The 22,627-nt window shown below is 43.1% G+C and overlaps 1 protein-coding gene and 1 long non-coding RNA gene across 2 annotated transcripts in view; one reads left to right on the top strand and one right to left on the bottom strand.

Annotated features, from left to right (window-relative positions):
- The window catches only part of LOC116503752, a 24,790-nt gene extending 18,505 nt beyond the window's left edge, over window positions 1–6,285 (top strand). Inside the window, exon 2 of the long non-coding RNA XR_004254740.1 lies at window positions 5,961–6,285. This is a non-coding gene — a long non-coding RNA (uncharacterized LOC116503752). The remainder of the gene's footprint in view (window positions 1–5,960) is intronic.
- Window positions 4,102–22,627, bottom strand: LOC116503751 (E3 ubiquitin-protein ligase TRIM11-like). The gene is made up of 7 exons (XM_032210350.1): window positions 21,890–22,627; window positions 11,363–11,458; window positions 10,255–10,485; window positions 9,705–9,754; window positions 7,556–7,674; window positions 6,724–6,756; window positions 4,102–5,355 (listed from the first exon to the last, which is right to left on the bottom strand). The coding sequence occupies exons 1-7, from the start codon at window positions 22,301–22,303 to the stop codon at window positions 4,865–4,867; spliced, it is 1,434 nt and encodes a 477-aa protein (XP_032066241.1). The 5' UTR covers window positions 22,304–22,627; the 3' UTR covers window positions 4,102–4,864.

The raw sequence follows: 22,627 nt of genomic DNA, 5'->3' as shown, positions 1-22,627 counted from the left end.
CGGGTGGTACGGGGCTATGGGCGCATGCCGGATCCCTTGCTCGGCCAAGAACTCCTGGAAAGCGGTGGATGTGAACTGGGGCCCATTGTCCGAGACCACCACGTCCGGCAACCCATGGGTCGCGAACAGTCTCCGTAGGGCCCTGACCGTACTCTCGGCTGTGGTAGAGCCCATGAAGACTAGCTCCACCCACCGAGAGTAGGCATCCACCACAACCAGGAAATTCTGGCCGTGGAAGGGACCAGCGAAATCGATGTGGAGGCGCGACCATGGGCCTCTCGGAGCCTCCCACTCACGAGCAGGCCCGGCTGGGGGGTTGGGCCTGGATAATTGACAGGTCGTGCAGCGGCCTACATGGGCCGCTATCTCTGTGTCCAGCAAGGGCCACCAGACATAGCTACGGGCCAATGCCTTCATTCGTGCTATGCCCGGGTGGTCTTTGTGGAGCAGATCCAGAACTAGTGGCCGGAGCGCGGTGGGGATCAGCACCCGATCCCCCCAGATGAGACACCCCCCGTGGAGGGAGATCTCGGCCTGGCGATTTTTAAAGGGCTGGAAGCCCTCTGCCACTTTGTCTGCTGGCCATCCTCGTAACACCCAGGAAGAGACCTGGGACAGGACCGGATCGGCCTTCGTGTGGGCCGCTACGTCCGCGGCAGAGAGTGGGAAACCGGAGGCGGCAATGGAGAGGACAGAGAGAGAGGGGACGGGGGCGGTGTCCGTCTCCGGTAGTGGGCAACGGCTGAGGGCATCTGCATGCCCTAGCTGTTTGCCCGGACGGTAAAGCAACGTATAAGAATACGCTGCGAGGAACTCCGTCCAGCGAGTCATGCGGGGGGATAGAATGGAGGGAGTCGGCTTGTCCCCCGCCAAAAGCCCAAGGAGTGGCTTATGGTCGGTGACAAGGGTAAAGTGCCGACCGTAGAGGTAATCGTGGAACCTCTTAATCCCGGACACTGCAGCCAGAGCCTCCTTGTCGATCTGACTGTAGTTGCGCTCCGCCGAGGAGAGTGTCCGGGAATAAAAGGCCACAGGGGCTTCTGAGCCATTAGGGAGGATATGGCTCAGAACCGCCCCTACACCAAATGGGGAGGCGTCACACGCCAACGTCAGAGGCATCCCATCATTATATTGAATGAGAACTGCCGATGACGTCAGTGTGTCTTTGACAGCCGCGAACGCATGCGCTTCGCGGCTGCCCCAGCGCCAGGCCGCGGATCGGTCGAGCAACCGATGCAGCGGCTCGGCTAGTGACGCCTTGTGAGGTATGAAGGGGGCGTAAAAATTGAGCAGCCCTAAGAACGCCTGTAGCTCCGCCCTGGAGGTGGGAGCAGGGGCGTTCTTAATGGCGGCAATTTTAGATGGTGTAGGATGAATGCCTTGGGCATCTATTAAGAAGCCCAAGAATTCTACCCTAGGGACAGCAAATGAGCATTTGCTGCTTTTCAATTTTAATCCCGCGCCCCTGAAACGACAGAGGACCTTCCTTAATATTTCGATGAGTTCTGAGCGGCTCGTTGCAGCGATCAGAACATCATCGAAATATGGAACTACCCCCGGAAGTCCGTGGAGCAAACGCTCCATGAGACTTTGGAAGATCCCCGGGGCCACGGACACACCGAATTGTAGGCGGCGACAACGAAAAGCCCCACGATGGGTGACGATGGTCTGGGCAGCCGCCGCATCGTCATCCACCGGGAGCTGTTGATAGGCTTGCGCCATATCCAGTTTGGCAAATATGCAACCCTGCCCCAAGGAATGGAGCAGGTGTTGCACAACAGGGACTGGATAGGGGTTTGCCTGAAGGGCCAAGTTGATCGTCGACTTGTAGTCGGCGCAGATTCTCACCGAGCCATCCGGTTTGATCGGGAGGACTATGGGTGTCTCCCATGGAGCATGATCTACTGGCTCGATGACCCCCTGAGCCAATAATTTGTCAAGTTCGGCGTCAACCTTGGCCCTTAAGGCAAAAGGCACCCTGCGGGCTTTCAGCCTAATAGGAGCAATCTGAGGATCCAAACTAAGGGAGATGGGGGTTCCTTTGTAACACCCTAGCTGTCCATCAAACACATCAGAGAACTCCTGTAGGACGTCCTCAATAGTAGAAGCATTTACCCAGTGCACCCCCCCGATGGACAGTCCCAGTGCCGGAAACCAGTCAAGGCCAAGAAGGGCCGGCAAGTTATTCCTTACAATTATAATTGGCAGCTCCCCCTCAAATTTGCCATACTTAACATGAATAGGAAAGGATCCCAGAACAGGAATCAACTTTCCTTGGTAGTCCCTTAAGAGTACCCGGGATGGGGCTAACTTAGTTTGGGAGACGGTCGGGCAAAGGTGTGAGAACATGTCCCATGACAATAAGGACCGGGAGGAACCAGAGTCCACCTCCATTTGGCAAGGCTGACCTGCCAGGTGGACATTGGCTGTGATTTTGCGATTTCCCGAGGAGGCCTGATTGATGGAACTTTCAGCTTCCTGCGGCTCGGACACGTTGTGGCAGTCGTCCCCTCTGCGAGTTGGTCTCGGTGGCTGGCGGCGCTGCTGCGGCTTGGGTTTCTCGTTAGCCCGGAAGAAAGCAGGAGCTGGCAAAGAGGCTCGGCAGACTTGGGCGATGTGCCCTTGCCTCTGACAGCGGCGGCAGATTGCGTTTTTAAATTGACAAGTTTGGCGGTCGTGGCGGCCTCCGCAACTAAGGCAAGGCACCTTGGGGTTTTGCGGTGTGGCTGTGGATGGTGCAGGTTGCTTCCGCCGCGGTTGGGCACGGACTTGGCCGACGTTGTCGGGCTCCAGGTCCTCAGTAAGTGGAAAATCATCATAGTCAATTTCATGTACTTGTGAGGCCATTGGAGGGAAGGAAGCTTGCCCTGTCGTTTGAGATGACAGCTGCAGCCGCTCCAAATCAGCTGTTGATTGTTCAGAGAGCTCAGCTGCTCTGGCGATCTCTACTGCCTGGAGAAGTGTAATGTCGTGATGGCGGAACATGCGGCTTCTTAAATGCACATCCCGCACTCCGCACACGAACTGCTCGACTAAATTTTCTTCGAGGTTCGAAAAATCGCACTGGGCCGCCACAGTGCGCAGGGCTTCCAAAAATTGACTGATCGTCTCCCCCGGCTTCTGTACTCGTCTCCTGAACGCGAAGCTGCGGGCAATTTTGGATGGCGTTGGGGCATAGTGCCCCTTCAATTTCGCCATCAAGTTGTCCCAGCCTAATTTGTATGCGGGTCTGGGAGCAGCCATAGCTCTGGCTGAGGCAAACATTGAGGGTTCGCAGCATGATAAGAAAAAGCTGCACTTCTCCTCATCTGTTTGAGCCTGGTTTTTTGTAGCGATCAAATAAGTTTCAAAACGCTCCATGAATCCTTCCCAGGATTCGCCGGCGGAGCCGAAAGGAGCGAAAGGCGGCAATGAATTCATTTTAAATCAGAGTTCAGTAGGCTGACGTGTGAGGAGCGGAGTGACGGAGGTCGTGACAGGAAAATTTTTCCTCAGCGTTCGGTGCCGGCGCGGATAGCGACTTACAGCAGCTAGCTGAAATAACCTCTCTGTACTCTAACCTAGGCTTGCGTGGAATCGCCGGATCCCACCTTCGTCGCCAGTTTTAAGTTTTGACGGAGGGACGACGCGCAGCCAGGTTTCAACTAACAGAACTATTTATTCAGGTTGACGGCGATTCAAAGAACGAAAACTCGCGCCAAGGTATTTATACTCTTTTTAAACCAATCACTGGCCGGGGACGAGACAGCAACTGCTGACGTCAGTCCCTCGGCCAATCAACAGTAACGTTAAGCCGGCAACACCCTCTAGAGCTCTCAGCCAATCAGAGAGCTAGAGGGTGTTACTGGCAGCAAGAATATTTACTAATATCTAACACCACACTAATTGGTTTCTTCTTTAATTCAAGTTACTTTTGGTTATTCAATAAAAGGCAGAGTGGCTTAAAGCAAGAAGGAAAAACAGTGTTGTTCTCAAATAATGTATTTATTTAATAATGCATTACATTTTTTAACAATTCTATTAACAATCCTTTTTTACTTTTGTCTTGAGTCAGGAGACACATTTAGGGCACATAACACTTTCATTTGCTATCTTGATAACAGATGGTATCTTTTATTTTTTTTCTGTTTTCTGTGCATCTTCAGTTTCTATGTATCCCATGGAGATACATTTATTGGCATAAACTTGCAAAAGAAGGAACTACAATCCACAAGACACCTATAAAATTACAATCAATCTTACAATCAGTAATCCGATTGTAGTAGATAACCTACGTAAGTATAAAAAGATAGAAAAAGTACTAGGATTTGTAAAACAAAAAACAAAAAAAACCTGTGAGGCCGTAAAGCTTATATTGAGTATAATATTTCCTGAAATCTTAAAATGATTTGTTGGTTTATGACAATTATATGTCAAAAGGAAACTGGTTAAAAAGGGGGAAGGAAATGAAAAAAGAAGAGAAAGATTACAGAATATCCTGAGTTATGGGCACCTACACAATCATTGATTGCAACTAACATGAAACAAACAAGCATCATCCATAAATGGGATGGAGAGCTGTGACAGACATATAAAATCATGATTGACAGGCTTAGCTCTAAGGTACCTTTAATGCTGATACACCTGAACACATGATGTTAAAGCCTATAAAGCTCCTAGGACACCTCGGCTTTTTTATGCAGAGAAATAGAAATGATGATCAGGTTATTCCTTTATAGACTGATTTACTGATCAGGGGGGCATAGAAGAATAAAGGAAGCTGAAGTAGCAAAAAGCTGAGGAAACTCTGCTTTAAGGGCTTTCAGAGATCCCCGCTTGGCAAATAGGGATTTTTCCAAGGTTTTGCCTATGGTTCTCCCTTCTTTTAGGGAAGCGTCATGCAATCACCTTGGTACAAAATGAAACAGGGCTGAAGGGTCTCCCCAACCAAGGAAGTGTCTGAGAATGTATGGAGCAAAGCTGCGTTTCTGGCATCAAAGAAGCTCACTTGTCCCCCTTCGCAGTTGAGAGAGACGCGGATCCTCTTGGGCTCCTCATCCAAGTACCAATCAAAGTATTCTAATTTGGAGCTGGCCCAGTATCCCCATTCGAATTTTCCAAACTTCCACCACCTGGACTGCTCATCAACATTTGTTAAGTTCAGTGTCTTCTTAGTAACTCCTATAGCCCATCCTGTTTCATCTCCTACAATTACTTCCCAGAAATGTCTCCCTGTTGAGAACGTCTGACAGCCAAAGAAATTTGAGACAGCACTATATATTTCTCCAACTGGCCTAATTCTTCTGACACTTTTTTGATCTTTGGAGACATCAAAGCAGCCATCATTGGCTGTGCCTGGATCCAGAGTTACATTTGCTGTAAGGGGAAAGGAAGGAAGGGGAAAAAAATAAGAGCTTCAGCTTGACGCCTAGTTTGTGCCTTCACCCCCAAGAGCTTAACCCTACGGCCTCTTGTGTGAATAGAGTTCAGCCTCCAAACAGCCCCTCCAGGACTGAAAGAATCATTGTTTTTTTAAAGAACACCTGAGCCATTGCCTGGTCAAGAGTCCTCCAACTTTGACAACTGCAAGACTTGTGGACTTCAACTCCCAGAATTCCCCCAATGGGGCTGCTAGTCTCCAGGTCCCCTCTGCTCCCTTTTCTCCAAGAACTCCCCCACTATGTTTTTCCCACCCTCTGTTAACTTCGCGAGCTGTTTGGCATCCCTCTGGCCTTCTTCTTCCATTCACTTAGGTTACCTTCCCCATCTTCCAGTCTATCTGACTCCCCTTCAGTTCCCACTAAGCTGCACCCCTTCAAGATCCATTACCTGTACCGCTCTTGGCCCTTCTGTTCACTCTTCGTCTCTTGGCTCCACTGGTCAATTCCCCTGGTCTCTAGTCTCCCATGTGACCTCCCCTCTATTGATTGCCCTCCAGCTCCGCCATGCTGGCTGGAGAACTCTGGGAACTGACAGCCAAGGTTGAACAGGGACTCTACCTGGAGCATTAATTCAGAGGATCGGGCAGAACAAGAGGCTGCCATGTTTCAATTCTGAACTGGCAGAATCAAGAGGGAACTTGGGGCACATGATGGGATATGAGGAAGCTCCGTCCTTCTCTGTGAGCATCAGGGTGTCACAGGAATATACAAAAGGGGAGGATCTTGCAAGGGAAACCTCTGCTTTCACCAGTTTGATGTCCCACATGGAAGAGGCAATCCTGATGCTCCAACCTTTTTCCTTGGACTCAGAGGACCTAATTTCTCTGCTCCCAAAGACCTCATCTCTCACCAACTTATAATCAGGCAGTAAAATCAACAAGATGTTATTAGCTTGGTTTGAATTCAATATTCCTTTCAGTCCCAGACCATATTTTCCCATTTGTTCAGATATTTCATTCCACACCTGAAGATTTACTTCCGTTTTCTAGATGATGTGTAGAATGGAATGGAGAGGAGTAGGAGTAGAACAGAACAGAACAGAACAGAACAGCAGCTTTATTTGGCCAAGTGTGATCAGACACACAAGGATTTTGTCTCCTCTGCATTAGCTCATGTTGTACATATAAATGGCAAGTAATTCTTCGAAAATCATAAAATCATTAAAGTTTACTGCATCATCAAAGTCTTTAAGGTACCTAATCCTACATTTTTCTTTTTTGTTCATCTATGATGTTTCTCTTAAAGTTATTGGCATCAGAGCTTAAAATAGCAAGCAATTGCAATTCGTATAACTCATATTTACCTTCCTGTAGTTGAAGTCCACTTTCCAGAGTATCTGGGGAAGAAAAGGGAGAAATTCAGCATCTCATCACTGGAATTGGAGCAACAGAAGGGCCTCCCTTCAGATACCCTGGTTTGCTTTCCTTGGACTCAAATCAGGAAATAAGGAATATGGAAAGCCACAAGCCAAAATGCCATTGTTGGCTATATATATTCCATCAGGTATAAATATATTCTACTATATATTCCGTATACAGGTAGTTCTCAACTATTTGTGTAGTTAAGTTAGAGTGCCAATGACAAAAGTGATTTATGACCGGTTCTCACACATGCGACTGTTGCCGCCTCCCCAGTCACATGATCAAAATTCGGGCCCTGGGAACCAGCTTGTATTTACCATGGTTGCAGCATCTCATGGTTCTGGGATTGTCCTCCTCAACCTCCCTGGGGAGCTTCTGACAGGCAAAACCAATGCATGAATCCAGATTCCTTTATCAACCATGATTCACTTAACAACCGTGATTTTCCTGATTTTTTGGTGGCAAAAACATTCGTAAAATGGGGCACTGCTCATTTAACAATTCCCTTACTTAGCAACAGAAATGTTTAGCTGAACTGAGGTCATAAGTCAAGAACTATCTGTATTTATTCCATTATATATAGAATAAGTGGAAGCTGATTCTGCTTCCCCAGTGATCAGTGCACATAGATTCGGGATGCAAAGAATACAGTGTCAACTTACTTCACCACTGATCCTGAAATCGATCCCTCTTTGATCCATGTGACACCAACAAGAATCTCTCTTGGATGCTCAAAATGTCATCCAGCATAAAACCCCAGCGGCTGTTTATTACCTCTCAATTTTTTCATGGCACTTTTCAGAAGCACAGTGAAATCACTGTAATCCCAGATTGTCCACTTCGGCTCTAGAAGTAAATCCTGTGGATTCTCATATGTTTCCTTAGCCTGATACCTGGCAAGACAAAATAACAGAGTTGGAAGGGACCTTGTAGGTCATCTAGTCCAACGCCCTCTCCCCTGTCCAAACAGGAGACTTCACACCATTTCTGACAGATGACACTCCAGTCTTTTCTTGAAAGCTTCCAGTGATGAAGCTCCCACAACGTCGGAAGGAAAGCTGTCCCAGTGGTTCATTCTCCTCAGTCAGAAAAATTCTCCTTATGTCTAGCTTGAATATCTCCTTGATCAGTTTCCATCCATTATTCCTTGTCTGGCCTTCAGGTGCTTTGGAAAACAGGTTGAACTCCTTCCTCTGTGACAAATAGCAATGGCAATAGCAGTAGACTTATATACCGCTTCATAGGGCTTTCAGCCCTCTCTAAGCGGTTTACAGAGAGTCAGCATATTGCCCCCAACAATCTGGGTCCTCATTTTACCCACCTCGGAAGGATGGAAGGCTGAGTCAACCCTGAGCCGGTGAGATTTGAACCGCTGAACTGCTGATCTAGCAGTAGCCTGCAGTGCTGCATTTAACCACTGCGCCACCTTGGCTCTTCCAAATATTGGAACACTGCCATCTGTATCGCTTGGTCCTTCTCTTCCCTGGACCAGCCATGCCCAGTTCCTGTAACCCTTATCAACCTGCCAATAGAAGCTTTCTAAACATCAGATCGTGCTTCAGTATTGGCTAGTGACAGGATCCAGTCTGTGTTGGTCACCACAGGTTTTCTCTTCTGAGCTTTCGGACACATGCTGGAGCCCATCTTCAGGGAACCTCTCTCTCCCCCCAGAATCTGTGCACTGGGCTGTTGTAAACTTTATATTTATGTGGTGCCTGGTTGTGTGTAGCTTTTAGTTGTTACATGGGGTGTTGATGGCCAGCTATTAAGTCATTGATTGTTGTTTTCTTGTGTTGCCCCGTCCCGGATCCTAAGTACTTGGTAAGCTAGTGGTAATTCCCAGACTTCAATCATTTCTCTGGCTGTCTATTCAAATATGGGCACCATGATGACTCGGTGGATCCTGACTCCGAACTGCACTCATCCACCCTCATCAAGTTAAACGAGAGATCTAGTAGAAGCAACTAAGATTCAGGTTTGGGCTCCCTACTCTTCAAAATTCTTGTGAATATCTTGGCCAAAACAATGGATTGTATCTTACCAATGGACTGATGACCGGTGACTAATATGGATGATGTAGGTAATTAGACGATGGATATAACATTTAAACTGATCTTGATGGATTTTAGTTCTGCATTTAACACAATTCCTCCACATAGACTAGTATCTAAACATAAGAACCTTGGGCTTTCTCATTCAATCTGCATTTGGATTATGGATTTCAGATTAGGCAATCACACCTCCTCCGCCCTAATTCTTAACACTGGTACACCACAGGGTTGTGTGTTGAGTTTACTTTATACTCTTTATGTACATGACTGCATTTCCACTCACGCTAGTAATTACATTTGCAGATGATACAACAGTTGTGGGACTCATCTCCGGGGGGGGGGGGAAGGGGGGAGATGAGTCTGCTTATTGAGATGAGATGGACCGGTTACTTTCATGGTGTGGAGACAATAATTTGGTCCTTAATACCAATAAGACCAAGGACCTTATAGTGGACTACAGAAGGAATAGTTCAGACATCCAGGCCTTGGTTATCAATAGAGACCAAGTGGAACAAGTGGTCTATTTTAGGTGCTTCGAAACTGGCATGCATTTATGATAGTTGCATTATTTGGAACAACTTACATCCTACAATGATATCTTGAAAACCGTCAAACATCTTTCTCTTCTTGCAAAGGACTCAATAGGTAGATAAACATCTGGCTGAGTGTGTGACAGACTATAAAAATTCACCATATGAAATACTGCTAATTATATTGTGTTATCTGAGGAAATATCTAAAAGGCCCTGAAATACAGTATGTTGTCTTTACATTCAAATACTGCTAAATACAAACGGCACTTTCCAAAATAGAAATACTGCTGGAGGAGCTGCTGATCTCGGAGACTATAAAGAAAAAGGTGGATTTACTTACTTCTTCAAGATGCCTCCAATGTCCTGAAAAATAAAGAGACAAAGCATTTCCTATGCATAAAATTACATTCTTACATTCACATAATAAATGAGTGAAACATCTGGACAATCAGACACCAACAAACATATAAACTACTTTCATTTTTTCAATGAAAAAAATCCCATTGCTCTTTTCCCTCCAGATCTTCAACCTCTTTTGGAGAGGTATTGTTTTTACTTTTTTGCCTAAGAAAAATTATACCCTGGTTGAAACCAACACAATATTGGAAAAACAAAATAGTGCATCAATAGGATAAAAAAAATCCCCTGCATTTAAGCTTCCAGAATGAAGGCACTTTGGGAAATCCAAGTGGTTATAATACTTTGTAGAAGGTCATCAGTGTTGGGTTTCTCCTGTCCCTGGAGATTAAGGGGAGGGGGAGACCCTACAGAAAACACCCATCACTACATCCCCTATTGTGATATAAAGACTCCTGCCTTGGGCAAAGGATTGGAGTCCTCCAAGGTCCCTTCCAGCCCTAGGATTCTATGACCTCCACTTCCTGCCTGACCTGTAAGAGTTTGCTGGCTGGCTGCTGAAGCTTCTCTTCTATCTCCTGGATGAGATGGTCAAGAGAGCAGAGTTCCTCCATTGGCCTGGCCAAACCTTTCTCCTTTCTTGCCATAATCTCCTTCTCCGTCTCTTCCATTCTAGTCAATAGAAGCTTCTCCTGTCCTTCTAACCAGAGTCGTAGCTCTCTGAATTCAGCCACTACATTTTCTCTCTCTTTTTTGATGAGATCCTGGAACAAGAAAGAGAAAAGGCAAAAGGCGTAATTTTTATTTTATTTTAATTATTTTACTTAATTATTTTCATTTTAATTGTTTCAATAATTAAACAGATTCCTTGAAGAATCCAAAAATGAGGTGGGAGAATTTCCTAAGGAGAAAAAAAATACTTTTGATATTAAAAATGCAGAGGGGAAAGGTTTCTTTTTTTAAAAAAAGGCTCCAGTTTATATGATCTTTCATTAAAATGTTCTTGGCAATCAGAGATTTCAAAGAAAACATTTGAATTCTCATTTTTTTCAGGAAGATGAAATAAAGTTTGCATTAATTTACTAAGAAAGCCAAACCCATTGCATAATACACGGCTCATGGGACAGGTGCACTTAACCCAACTGTGACTCATTCAGCCAATGGTGACATCTCAGTCCCCAGGTTAAGACCAAGTTCTCTGCAGCTCCGACCCTGTGGAACGATCTCCCCGTTGAGATTCGTACCCTCACCACCATCCAGACCTTCCACACGGCCCTTAAGACCTGGCTCTCCCAGCAGGCCTGGGGATAAGTTCTTAAATTACCCGCCCGAGTGTTGACTGTTGAATGCAAGTTGTGTTTTTATTATTTTATTTTGTTCACTCACTGTTTGTCTTTTATTATTGCACCCCCTTCCCTGTGATTGTAAGCCGCCCTGAGTCCCCTCAGGGAGAAGGGCGGCCTATAAATCTTAATAAAATGTCTCAAAAAAAATGTCTCAAATGTCTCTGCTCTAATACTGTCTTTGTCTTGAATTTCCTTTAACTTGTACTTACAAACAGGCTGCCTATTATTAAAGATAGCAGATAGGATTCTCCTTCCTATTAGCTCAGAAGCTCCCCACTGTTGGATCCATACTTACAAGCATCTCCTGCAGTTTTTTCTCTGTGTCTCTTTTGTATGTAGCTATTTTTTCTTTCTGCTCCTTCTGAGCCTTCAGGCAATTCCCAACCTTCATCTAAAGCAAAAATACAAGTTTTGAGGTTTTTTTTCTTAAAGAATTACATCAGAGGGAAGACCCAGTTAGAAGATATATTCCAGTGATGACAAACCTTTTAGACTCCAAATGCCCAAACTGCATATGCGCACATGCCCAAAATGAAAGGTGCGCATGAACATGTGATTGCATGGAGATGCACGAATGTGTGCATGCATGGACATGTACATATGTGCAGTGGAGACCCAAAGGCCAGAGGGAGGCGGGGCATCCCAACACCAACAATGTGGCAAGAGGCAAGATCTTTTTCTTTTATGAGCTTCTGTTTTGTCATTTGCAGGGAAACAGAAGCTCACAAAAGGAAGGCAGGGCTGACATCGCTACAACACAACATGCAATCTTGGAGCTCCAGGATTGCTGTTGATATCTCTGTTGCTGGACGGTCCTTTTGGACCTAAACCGTCCAAAGAGACGGTGATAGAGAAGAACATTTCCTGTTGATCTCAGGGATATCGCAAAGTCCCTGATCGATCCAGGAGAAAGCTCTTTTTACCGGCTACAAGAGAAGCAGCCATTTTTAAGCTGCATAAGGTTGGGACAGACTCCTGAATGAAAGCTCAGCAGGAGAGAGAGTGTGTCGTAACTGGTCAGATAAATTTTACTTTTAGAGAACACCCAAAAAGATTTAGAGTAAAGTTAAAATTGAAGACAGAAGAGAGTAAGCGGTAGATTAGGCTGAATTAAAACTATTGTGTTATCTTTTTTCTTCAATTTTGTTTCCTTTTTATGGATGAAATTTTTACAAATGCCTCTTATTTTTATCACTTTTATTATTTATTATTATTTATATTAACACTGGAAGTTCTATTAATAGAAATTAGAAAGAATCAAGAAATAAAAGGATTAAAAATAAAAAAGAGGAATATAAAACACAGGCATTTGTGGATGATATGGTATTTATATTAGAGGAAACATTAAAATCAGGAATTAAATTAATCCAAAAAATAGAGGAATTCGGTAGGGTAGTGGGACTTAACATTAACAAGAACAAAACAAAGATCATTACGAAGAATTTCACCAAAAAACAAGAGCAAGAATTAGAGCAAAACATGGGAATGCAGATAGTAAAAAAGGTAAAATACTTAGGAATTTGGCTGACAGAGAAATGCTCAACAATTAAGGAAGACAATTATGATAAAATGATTCAGAAAAGTTTTGCAAAATTGGAAGAAACTACAAATATCACTAATGGGAAGAATTGCCATTGTTAAAATGAATATGCTACCAAAATTTTTATTTTTATTTCAAGTAGTACCGATTAGCTTAGGGAAAAACTTTTTCACAGATTTAAACAAATTAATTGCACAATTTATTTGGTCAGGAAAAAAACCACGAATTAAATTAAAATTGTTACAGGACAGTAGAGAAAAAGGAGGATTTGGACTTCCCGATTGGGAGCTTTATTATCAATCTAAAAAAACGAAGATTACTAACAATGGAAGGTTACAATTTGGAACTGGGTTGGCATGCCTTTATCTGGGATGGGAAAGTCAAAACCCATAGTTATTTCCAAAAACTTTTAATTAGAAAAGTTCTATGTCAAATATGGTTAAAAATCAAAACAAAACACTACAACAAAATCCCAATCTGGCTATTCACCATGGAAGCTCTGATATACCTGAACATATTGGACATAAACAAGATAATAAGATATAAAAGATGGACTTCCGGTCTGGCGTCACGCTGGAACGGGCTGCTGACAGATTCTCTGTTCGGTTCGCCCGGTCTTTCCACGAGCGTGGCCGTAATAGGCAAGGTCCCTTCGAGGTGCGAGGACCTTTGGAGAGGGGAAACTTCTGTGCAGTGGAGGGTGAAAGGCGATCTCCCCCCACGAAGCAAGAGGCTCCCTCAGAGTTCGTGCAAAAGAGGTCGGCTGATTAATGGCCGACCAGAAGACGTGACTGCCAGCCACTAATAAGGAAGGGAGAGACAGCAGCAGGGAACATAGCGGATCGAATGACGGTAATCACAAGATCTGACTTAAAAGCCTAAATCTAAAAGATAAACAACTTAACTGCAATAAATACAGATACGTGTGTGGGCGCATTTATCTGAAGCGGCTATTAAATACAAACAGAAAACTTTTGTGAAAGCTGATTGACGTAGTGGATAGAGGAAGACTGAGGCTTTGGACTATTTAAATTTGAGGATTAACAGAGGACGAGACGGAGGAGAGAAAGGCAGTCAGCTGGATTTGCCTGCCTGGGAAAGAGGGAAGAAGCTTAATCACAAGGGTTTGAACCAACTTTAAATCACCAAGTATGCGGTGTCATATTACAGCCAGAGACAGCAGAAGGAAAACACTACACTGACAACAGGAAGAGATTGATGGGTGAGTTCTAAATACTTCCTGGCCTCTCCTGCACCCTGTCGTATCACGCTGAAACATTTCTCTTCCTGACTCTCCCAGATACTATAGAATTAGCTGAGCCTATATTTCACAGCCCTGCTCCAGCTTAATTACCTTGTATGTACCCCGGGCTCTGTATAACTACTCAAACAGCATTCAGAAGGCACTAGACTTACACCTTAAAGGGGAAGAGCTGAATCAAAGCAAATGGCAGCAAAAACAGTAACTTTAATTAAAGGGAGTAAAAAGCAAACTCCCCTATCTACCCCGGTGAGGGAAAAGTCCCCTGAGGGCAGGCAAGCGGGAGATAAGGCAGCCCCAACCCTACAAGACCAGGTGGTAACAATGGACTCCCTACAAGAGGCAATATTGAAGATGGGTGAAAGTGTCACCAAAGGCCTGGAGGGAGTAAAGAATGAAATGCATGAAGTAAGAAACAATATGGGAAAAATTGAGGAACGTATAGGAGTAATACAAACAGCGCTGCTGAAAAATGAGCAGGAAATTCAAAATGTTAAGGGGAGAACAGAAATAGCGGAAAAAAGGATAGACAAAGTAGAGGACAATCTGGAATCTATAAACTCAAGCCTGGAGGAGGCCATCCTCCAGCTAGAATTAGAGCGATCAGCATATTATTTAAGACTACAAAACGTGGAGGAAGCAAAAGATGAAAACCTCTGGGAGCTGATTGGAGAAATCCTGGGATTAGTCCTCGGCAGGCCGAAAAAAGAGGTTATTAATGATCTGGACGAAGCCTATAGAGTCAATACAGGCTTCGCGAGACGCCACCGGCTTCCGAGGGAGATCCATGTGAGGGTGTTGAGAAGACAGCTGAGAGGACATTCTAAGTACAATAAGAGGGGACTCTCTAACATACAAGGGTAAAGAAATTCTCATCTTAAAACAGACTCCACGGAGAGTCAAAGAGAAGAGAAGGAAATACAACTTCCTCTCCACACGTTTAAACAGAGACAGAATCCAGTTCAGATGGCTCCTTCCAGAAGGAATGTTGATAACATGGAGGGAAAAGAAATACCGGATAGATACCTTGGCGAAAGTTCAAGAATTCCAGGAACTTTTACTAGCAGACGATGAGAGATTTAATAAAGAAGGACTTTTAAGACAAGAGGACACTATAATTGAAACTCAACCAGAGGGGCGGGGGCCAGGAGAGGCCAGAGAACGAGAGAGATATGGCAGAGAAGATTCGAGAGCAAGGTCACCCATCGAGACACGATCCAAAGGCGCCCTCAAAGCGAATAACGTGTAAGGGAATTGAAGAATGGGAAACGAATGTACTATCAGCAAATGTAAATGGTCTTAACATAACTTCCAAAAGAAAACGTGTACTGTTGGATCTAGTGAAACAAAAGTTAGATGTAATCTGTCTTCAGGAAACCCACATTAAAGAAAAGTACAATAACCTGTTGGTCTGTCCAAAACTAGGTAAAACATTCTGCTCGTCAGCACAAACCAGAAAAAGAGGAATTGTGATGTATATAAAAGAATGGTTGAACCCCAAATTAATACATGCAGACAAAGACGGTAGGGTATTAATGGTGGAGATAATTAATGGTGGGAAAAAAATTTTACTAGTTGGAATTTATGCCCCAAATCAAAAACAAGAGAGATTTTATATTAATCTATATAAGAGGATAAATGAAATAGAGTGGCAAAATATATGTATTCTAGGGGATTTCAACGCTATAGCAGACGGTAAGATGGACTATAAGGGTACTCACAAGAAAAGCACAAGAAGGAAACTACCGTCTGCCTATGTAAATATGGTGAAGGAGTTAGATCTTTATGATGTCTGGCGAGCAATGAATGACAAGATGCAACAGTACACGTTTTACTCCCATCCACATAATTCATGGTCCCGTATCGACATGGTTTGGTCAAACTCGGAGCTACTCATGGATACTGTAAATATTAAAATAACAACCAACAAGTGGGCCGACCATCACCCAGTCTTATGGCAATGGAAAGGGAAGGCAAGGATAAAAGCTAGGTGGACATTAAACCAGAACATACTACAAGAGAAACAATTTGTACAACAAATAGAAAAGGAATTGGGCTACTTCTTCAAAGAAAACTGTAAAGAGCAGACCTCAATACAAAATGTTTGGGACACGATGAAGGCAGTTGTGAGGGGAATATCCATAGCCTATATAATAAGAAGAAACAAAGTGCACAGGGAAAAACTTAATACACTGAACAAAGAATTAAGAGAGACGGAACTGCTGACCCAGAAAGAGCCAGAAAATAGTAGACACAGGGAAAAAGGAGAGTTAATTAAACACCAAATAAATTTGATCTCTCAAGAGGAAATAGCACAAAACATTAAGAGAATGAAGCAGAATCATTTTGAACATGCAAATAAAACTGGGAGATGGTTGGCCCACAAAATAAGAAAGGAGAAGGTCAAAAGAATTATTAAACAACTGTATGACGAGGAGGGGAATTTGAAACAAGAAATAGGAGAAAAGAAAAAGATAGTACAGAACTATTATAGGAAACTATATAAACAAGACGAAATTAATGAACAAGACATTAGAAAATACCTTATAAAGCAGAAGCTTCCAGTCTTGTCGGAGGAGATGAGAGAGATGCTCGATAAAGAAATCACACAAGAAGAACTGAAAAAGGCCATTCAAAAACAATAAAACACCTGGGCCGGATGGGCTTCCGTCGGAAATATATAAAAAACTTCAAAATACCATAGAAGACAAATTATTAGAACTATGTAATGAGGCATTACAAAATGGTAGGGTCCCAAAATCATGGGGGGAAGCTTACATCACCCTAATACCAAAGGAAGAGGCGGACAGTAGCAAGGTCCAAAATTATAGACCCATATCCCTGTTAAATGCAGATTACAAAATTTTTGTATCAATATTGGCGGAAAGACTAAAAATAATATTAAATCAAAGTATCCATTCGGATCAAAACGGCTTTCTCCCAAAAAGACATATTAGAAACAATACAAGAATAATAATTGATACCCTGGAATTCTATCAAACAAGATCCGAGAAACAACTCGCATTAATCTTTGTCGACGCTCAGAAAGCCTTTGATAACCTAGATTGGAACTTTCTAACCACTCAACTAAAAATGATGAAATTTGGCGACAAATTTATTAAGATTATAGAATCTATATATTCACGGCAATCTGCAAATATTATAGTCAACGGGGAACTAACGGAGAGGATACAAATTGGAAAGGGTGTTAGACAAGGGTGCCCGCTCTCCCCACTACTATTTATTATGTCACTAGAGGTCCTTTTAAATCGGATAAGATCAAATCAGGAAATTAGGGGCTTGACCATAAAAAAAGAACAATATAAAGTACAGGCATTCGCGGATGACATGGTCTTTATCGTGGAAGACCCCTTACTTTCAGGACCGAATTTGATGAAGGACATTTAGAACTTTGGGTGTGTGGCCGGTTTAAAAATAAACAAGGAAAAAACAAAAATGATTATAAAAAATTTCCCCAAAAACCAGATTGGAGAACTAGAGAAAACAATGGAATTAAAGGTAACTAAAAAAATTAAGTATTTAGGGATCTGGCTGTCTGCGAAATGCTCTTCCATAAAAGAAGACAACTATGATAAGTTGTTACAGAATACTCAAAAGGACTTAAAAACCTGGTCAAAACTACTACTATCACTGATGGGAAGAGTCGCAGTAATTAAAATGAATGTTCTGCCAAAAATCCTCTACCTATTTCAAACGGCACCGGTTAAGCTAGGGGAAAAATTTTATAATGATTTGGACAAAATGATTCGAAACTTTATATGGAATGGTAAAAAGCCCAGAATAAAATATATGCACCTGCAGGATAAAAGAACTCAAGGGGGAATGGGATTACCGGAATGGAAAACATATCATCAAGCAGCAACAACTATGTGGATAAAAGAATGGGTAATGTTAGCTAATAAAAGAATCTTAACAATAGAGGGCCACGACCTGCAATACGGGTGGCACAACTACTTATGGTGCGAGGGAAATAAAATCCACAATTATTTTAGTAGTCACCATTTAAGGGGGGTATTGATTAAGGACTGGCTCGAAATTAGAAGGAGATACTACACGCAACTACCTAAATGGATATCTCCGACGGAAGCCCTGATATACCCGAATTTGATAAACTTGGATAAAATTGTTACCTACCAATAGTTGCTAGACGACCAAAACAAACTAAACCCCAGGGAAAATTTGGCTGATAAGGGAATAAACATCGATTGGTGGCCATATCTTCAAATTCAAAACAAACACAAATTCGATCTAGCACAACCCGGCTTCCAGAACAAGAACCAGGAATTAGATAAAATTTTAATTGGACCAGATGAGAAATTAATTTCAAAAATATACAACTGCTTACTGATTCGAAAAACGGAAGCAGAAAGAGTAAAAGAAGTCATGGTAACCTGGGCCCAAAACATCGGCCACACAATAGACCTAGACCAGTGGTCCCCAACCCCCGGTCCGCGGACCGGTGCCGGGCCGTGGAGTACCTGGCACCGGGCCGCGCAGCGGCCGGGGGCCATGATCACTGCAGCGGCCGGGGGCCATGATCGCTGCAGCGGCCGGGGGACATGATCGCTGCAGCGCAAAGGCTCCTGGGCCGTGCGCAAAAGCTCCTGGGCCGTGTGCAAAGGCTCCAGGGAAGAGAGCCCCACGCTGGTACACACGTGATATATAAACAATCAATGTGTCGTCGCGAACAACGCCCCCCCACCCCTGCGCGCGCTCAGCGGGCCACGGTAAAATTATCAAAGGCTGACTGGTCCGCGGCGATAAAAAGGTTGGGGACCACTGACCTAGACGACTGGGAAAGAGTCTGGGAATGGAACCTAAAATTGACAAAGTCGACGGCCTATAAAGAAAATATATATAAAATGTTCTACCGCTGGCATCTTCCACCGACAAGACTGACGAAAATGTCTTCAAAAGTTTCGGCCATATGTTGGAAATGTAAAACAGTGCTGGGCACGTACTACCATATGTGGTGGACGTGTCCGGTAGCCAAAGCATATTGGAAGCAAATACTAGGATGGCTGAATGGAATCTTGCCAATTAAACTATGTCTTAAGCCGGAAACTTTCTTATTAGGGATAATAGATCAAAAAATTTGCAAATCTGACCAATACCTCCTAGTCCATATTCTGACAGTGTCAAGGATTGTTTACGCACAGTGCTGGAAGAGTGAAAATGCCCCCACCAACACTATGGTGATGAATAAAATTTTAGAACTAGCAGAAATGAACAGATTGACGATGCGAATTAATGACAAAGAAGATACAGACTTTTATACAGTCTGGGAGAAGCTGTACAAATGGCTTGATGAGTCAGTGAAGACTTAGACATAAAAAGAGATAGCTGACTAACCTAATACGATTAAACCAATAACTCAAATGAACAATATACAACAACTGAGAGATAAGCGAAAGGAGAAATGTATCAGGGGCGAGAACCCACCGTCGAGCAATTTTGTTACACTACAATGTTGGGAAAACTTAAAAAAGCTGATAGGAAATCCGCTATAATTACCTGCATGAAATTAGCGATTAAACTTCATTTTAGATGAGGCGAGAGGACTTATAATCCTTGCCTCTTCAAGCAAGGAAAGGAAAAGAGAACCAAGTTGCCCTCAGCAGAGGAAAATATGCAAATGTAACAAAGGTTAGAAGGGAGGGAAGGAGGACAGTAGGGAAGTCAGGATGGAGAGGAGAAAGGAGAGGAATAGGAAAGGCAGAAGAAGGGGGGAAGGATAAAGAGGAGGAAGAGAAAGAAGAGAAGGGAAAGAAGGTGGGAAGAAAGAAGGAGAGAAGAAAGAGAAGAAACTGGGGGAGGAAGGAGGGAGGGAAGAGAAGAGGGTAGTAAAGAGGGAAAGAGGGAGGGAAAGAAAGAGAGAAGGAGAGTTGAAAGGAAGGAAGGAAGGAGGGAGGAAAGGAGGGAGATTAAGAGAAAAGGAAGGAGGAGGGAAAGAGGCAGGGAAGGAGGAAAGGTATGTGAGAAGGAGGGGGGGACCGAGGGAGGGAAAGGAGGCGGAAGGAAAGGAGGAAAGGAGAAAAGAAAGGAAGGAAGGCAGGGGAGAAGGAAGTAAGGGGGGGAGGGAAGAAAAGGGTATGGAAAAGAAGAAATAAGGGAAGAGAAGAGGGAGGGAAGGAATAAGATACCTAACCTTTGATGTTTATAATGATTTGATAGTATGGGAATATCTCGAAATGTAGTTGTATTGTTTTTTACAAGTTATGGATGTTGTATTTTCTTTTTACCAATAAAATCTTTTTTAAAAAATTAAAAAAAAAAGATATAAAAGATATTAGATAACCAAGAAAGACTAAAAACAAGGCAAGAATTGAAAGAGGAGGGAATAGACATAGGCTGGTGGCCCTATTTACAAATACAGGCAAGGTATAAAAAAGAGAGGGAAAGGGATGGATTTTATAAGGAGCCACAAGAACTGAATAAAATTCTACAGGGAACCGAAGAAAAATTGAGTACAAAATATATCATTATTTATTAAAATTTAAAATGGAAGAAGAAACTGAAAGTAACAATGATAACATGGGAGACAAATTTTGGGTATACTATAAAATTGGTGAATGGGAAAAAAATTGGGAAATAAATTGGAAATTAATGATGGCAACAGGATACAGGAACATGTACAAGATGTTCTACAGATGGCATTTCCCACCAGCAAGAATTGCGAAAATGTTCCTGGAGTGCTCACCTATCTGTTGGAAATGCAACCAACAACACGGAACATACTACCATGTGTGGTGGACTTGCACATCTGCAAAAAAATATTGGGGAAAAAATAAAAGATTGGCTGGAAGAGATTCCCACACACCAAATAGAACAAAAACCAGAATTATTTCTGTTAGGAATTATAAAAGAAAATTATGAAAAAAAAATTAGATACTTAATTCTACACATAATCACGGCAAGATTTAAATTCACACAAAACTAGAAAAATAATTACGCACCAACAGAAGAAAATGTAATAAAAAAAATATTGAAATGTGCACAAATGGATAGGCTCACAAAAGAATTAAAAGAGAAAAAAGAATCTGAATATCAATCCGTATTGGATTTAGGGTACAATTGGCTAGAGGAAAGGGGGGGAAGCATGAAAGCAAATAAGAAAGGAAGAAAGATCAATAAATTAATAAACAACTACATAAGCGGAAAATAATTAAAAGATAGAAATACGAAATAGACTGTAGCAAATAAATAATAGGAAATGGATACAAAACGACTCAAATATAATAAAGGTTGTTTTATACATAGAATGTATAGAACGTTACATATAGAATGAAGAAAAAAGATGTATGAAATAATATAAATGCACATATATATAAAGTTATAGTTATAAAAGATTTATTTGTACAGAGAAAAGAATCACAACAGATATGTAAAAGAAATGTAATGTATTGCAAAGATGTGAAGTTTGTATAAACAAAATAAAAAATATTTTAAAATATTTTTTTTTTAAAAAAAGACCAGTAAGGAATAATGGGACACTACTAGCTAGCAACAAGAAAATTACAAGAAAGTTAGAAGGACTCAGGTTAGAAGGATGCTAAGGTACATATACATAAACTTTGGTAACTTCTAGCTTATTATAATAATAAAACGTACAGCATTTTTGATAAGAAAGCTAATTAGCACTAAATATGCTATTTATGAAGGAGGAGGGTAAAGTGGGCCAGGACAAGAGATCAAAAGATACAAGTGTCAAGGAACCAATGAGTGATTCTTAGGGTGTTAACTTCCTTGATCTTAAGTGTATAAAATTTGTATTTGGCTGGAGGGGGCGGTCTTTGCTCCTTTAGCTGGTGAGACCCTTTTGAAGTACTTCAAGAAAAGTCCCTTCCACCGCCTCTCCACTCTCGATCCCATTGGCATCTGCACCAGGCTAAACCAAATTTGCAGACAACAGAGAAAGCAACTAAAGAGATCTCAGGATGGCCATGAAGACGAAGGACCTGGATGCCCCTCCGGAGCGATTCCTCCTGGCTGACTCCTACCTGGTATTCCTGGAAAGCCTCCTCCGCAGGGATCACCGAGTGGCCCTTGTGCTCTTTGGATCGGTCGCAGACCACGCAGATGAGGGTCTGGTGGTCCTTACAAAAGAGCTTGAGGGGCTCCCGGTGCTTCGGGCAGAAGCTGCCTCCTTCCTTGTCCGGATGGGCCCCGCATCGCCTGGCCTCTTCCGCCACTCGCGCCAGCTGCCTGTTGGGGAGGAGGCTGCAGAGCGCGAAGGTCTGTCTGCACTGGGGGCAGGAAGCCTCCGATTCCGACGCCCCCCAACTGCGGGTCAGGCAGTCCCGGCAGAAGTTGTGGCCGCAGTTCGGGATGAGCACGGGGTCCTGGAAGAAGTCCAGGCAAATGGAGCAGTTGAGTTCTTCCAGGAAATCCTGCAAGGGCGCTTCGCCCGCCATCGCCGCGCCCTCCGCCGGAAGAAAGAAAGTGAAAGTTAAGCTTGTCTTCTTTTTCTCTAAATCAGGTGACCGTCTTTGGGCTTTGCCTAGTTGGGAAACCGAGGTGATTTCTTGTTGCTTCTGGGGACATCTTCGTTGGCTTAAAAAAAAAAAAACTACAATATTTTAAAAAGAACAAATTGGGGAGGAGCAAAAATTCACAGGACGGACCTCCGGTCAATTATTATTGGCCCAACCAGCACTTTAAAGGGAAAATTGTTTTTAAAACTGGAAAGAAGCAAACACCCTTGGCACGAACCCCGGATCGATTACAATTGATCCCAG

This window comes from Thamnophis elegans, chromosome 2 (assembly GCF_009769535.1).
Source record: "Thamnophis elegans isolate rThaEle1 chromosome 2, rThaEle1.pri, whole genome shotgun sequence".
Taxonomy (NCBI): domain Eukaryota; kingdom Metazoa; phylum Chordata; class Lepidosauria; order Squamata; family Colubridae; genus Thamnophis; species Thamnophis elegans.
The sequence above is the reverse complement of the archived record's forward strand: the minus strand, read 5'-3'. Positions and strand labels throughout refer to the sequence as shown.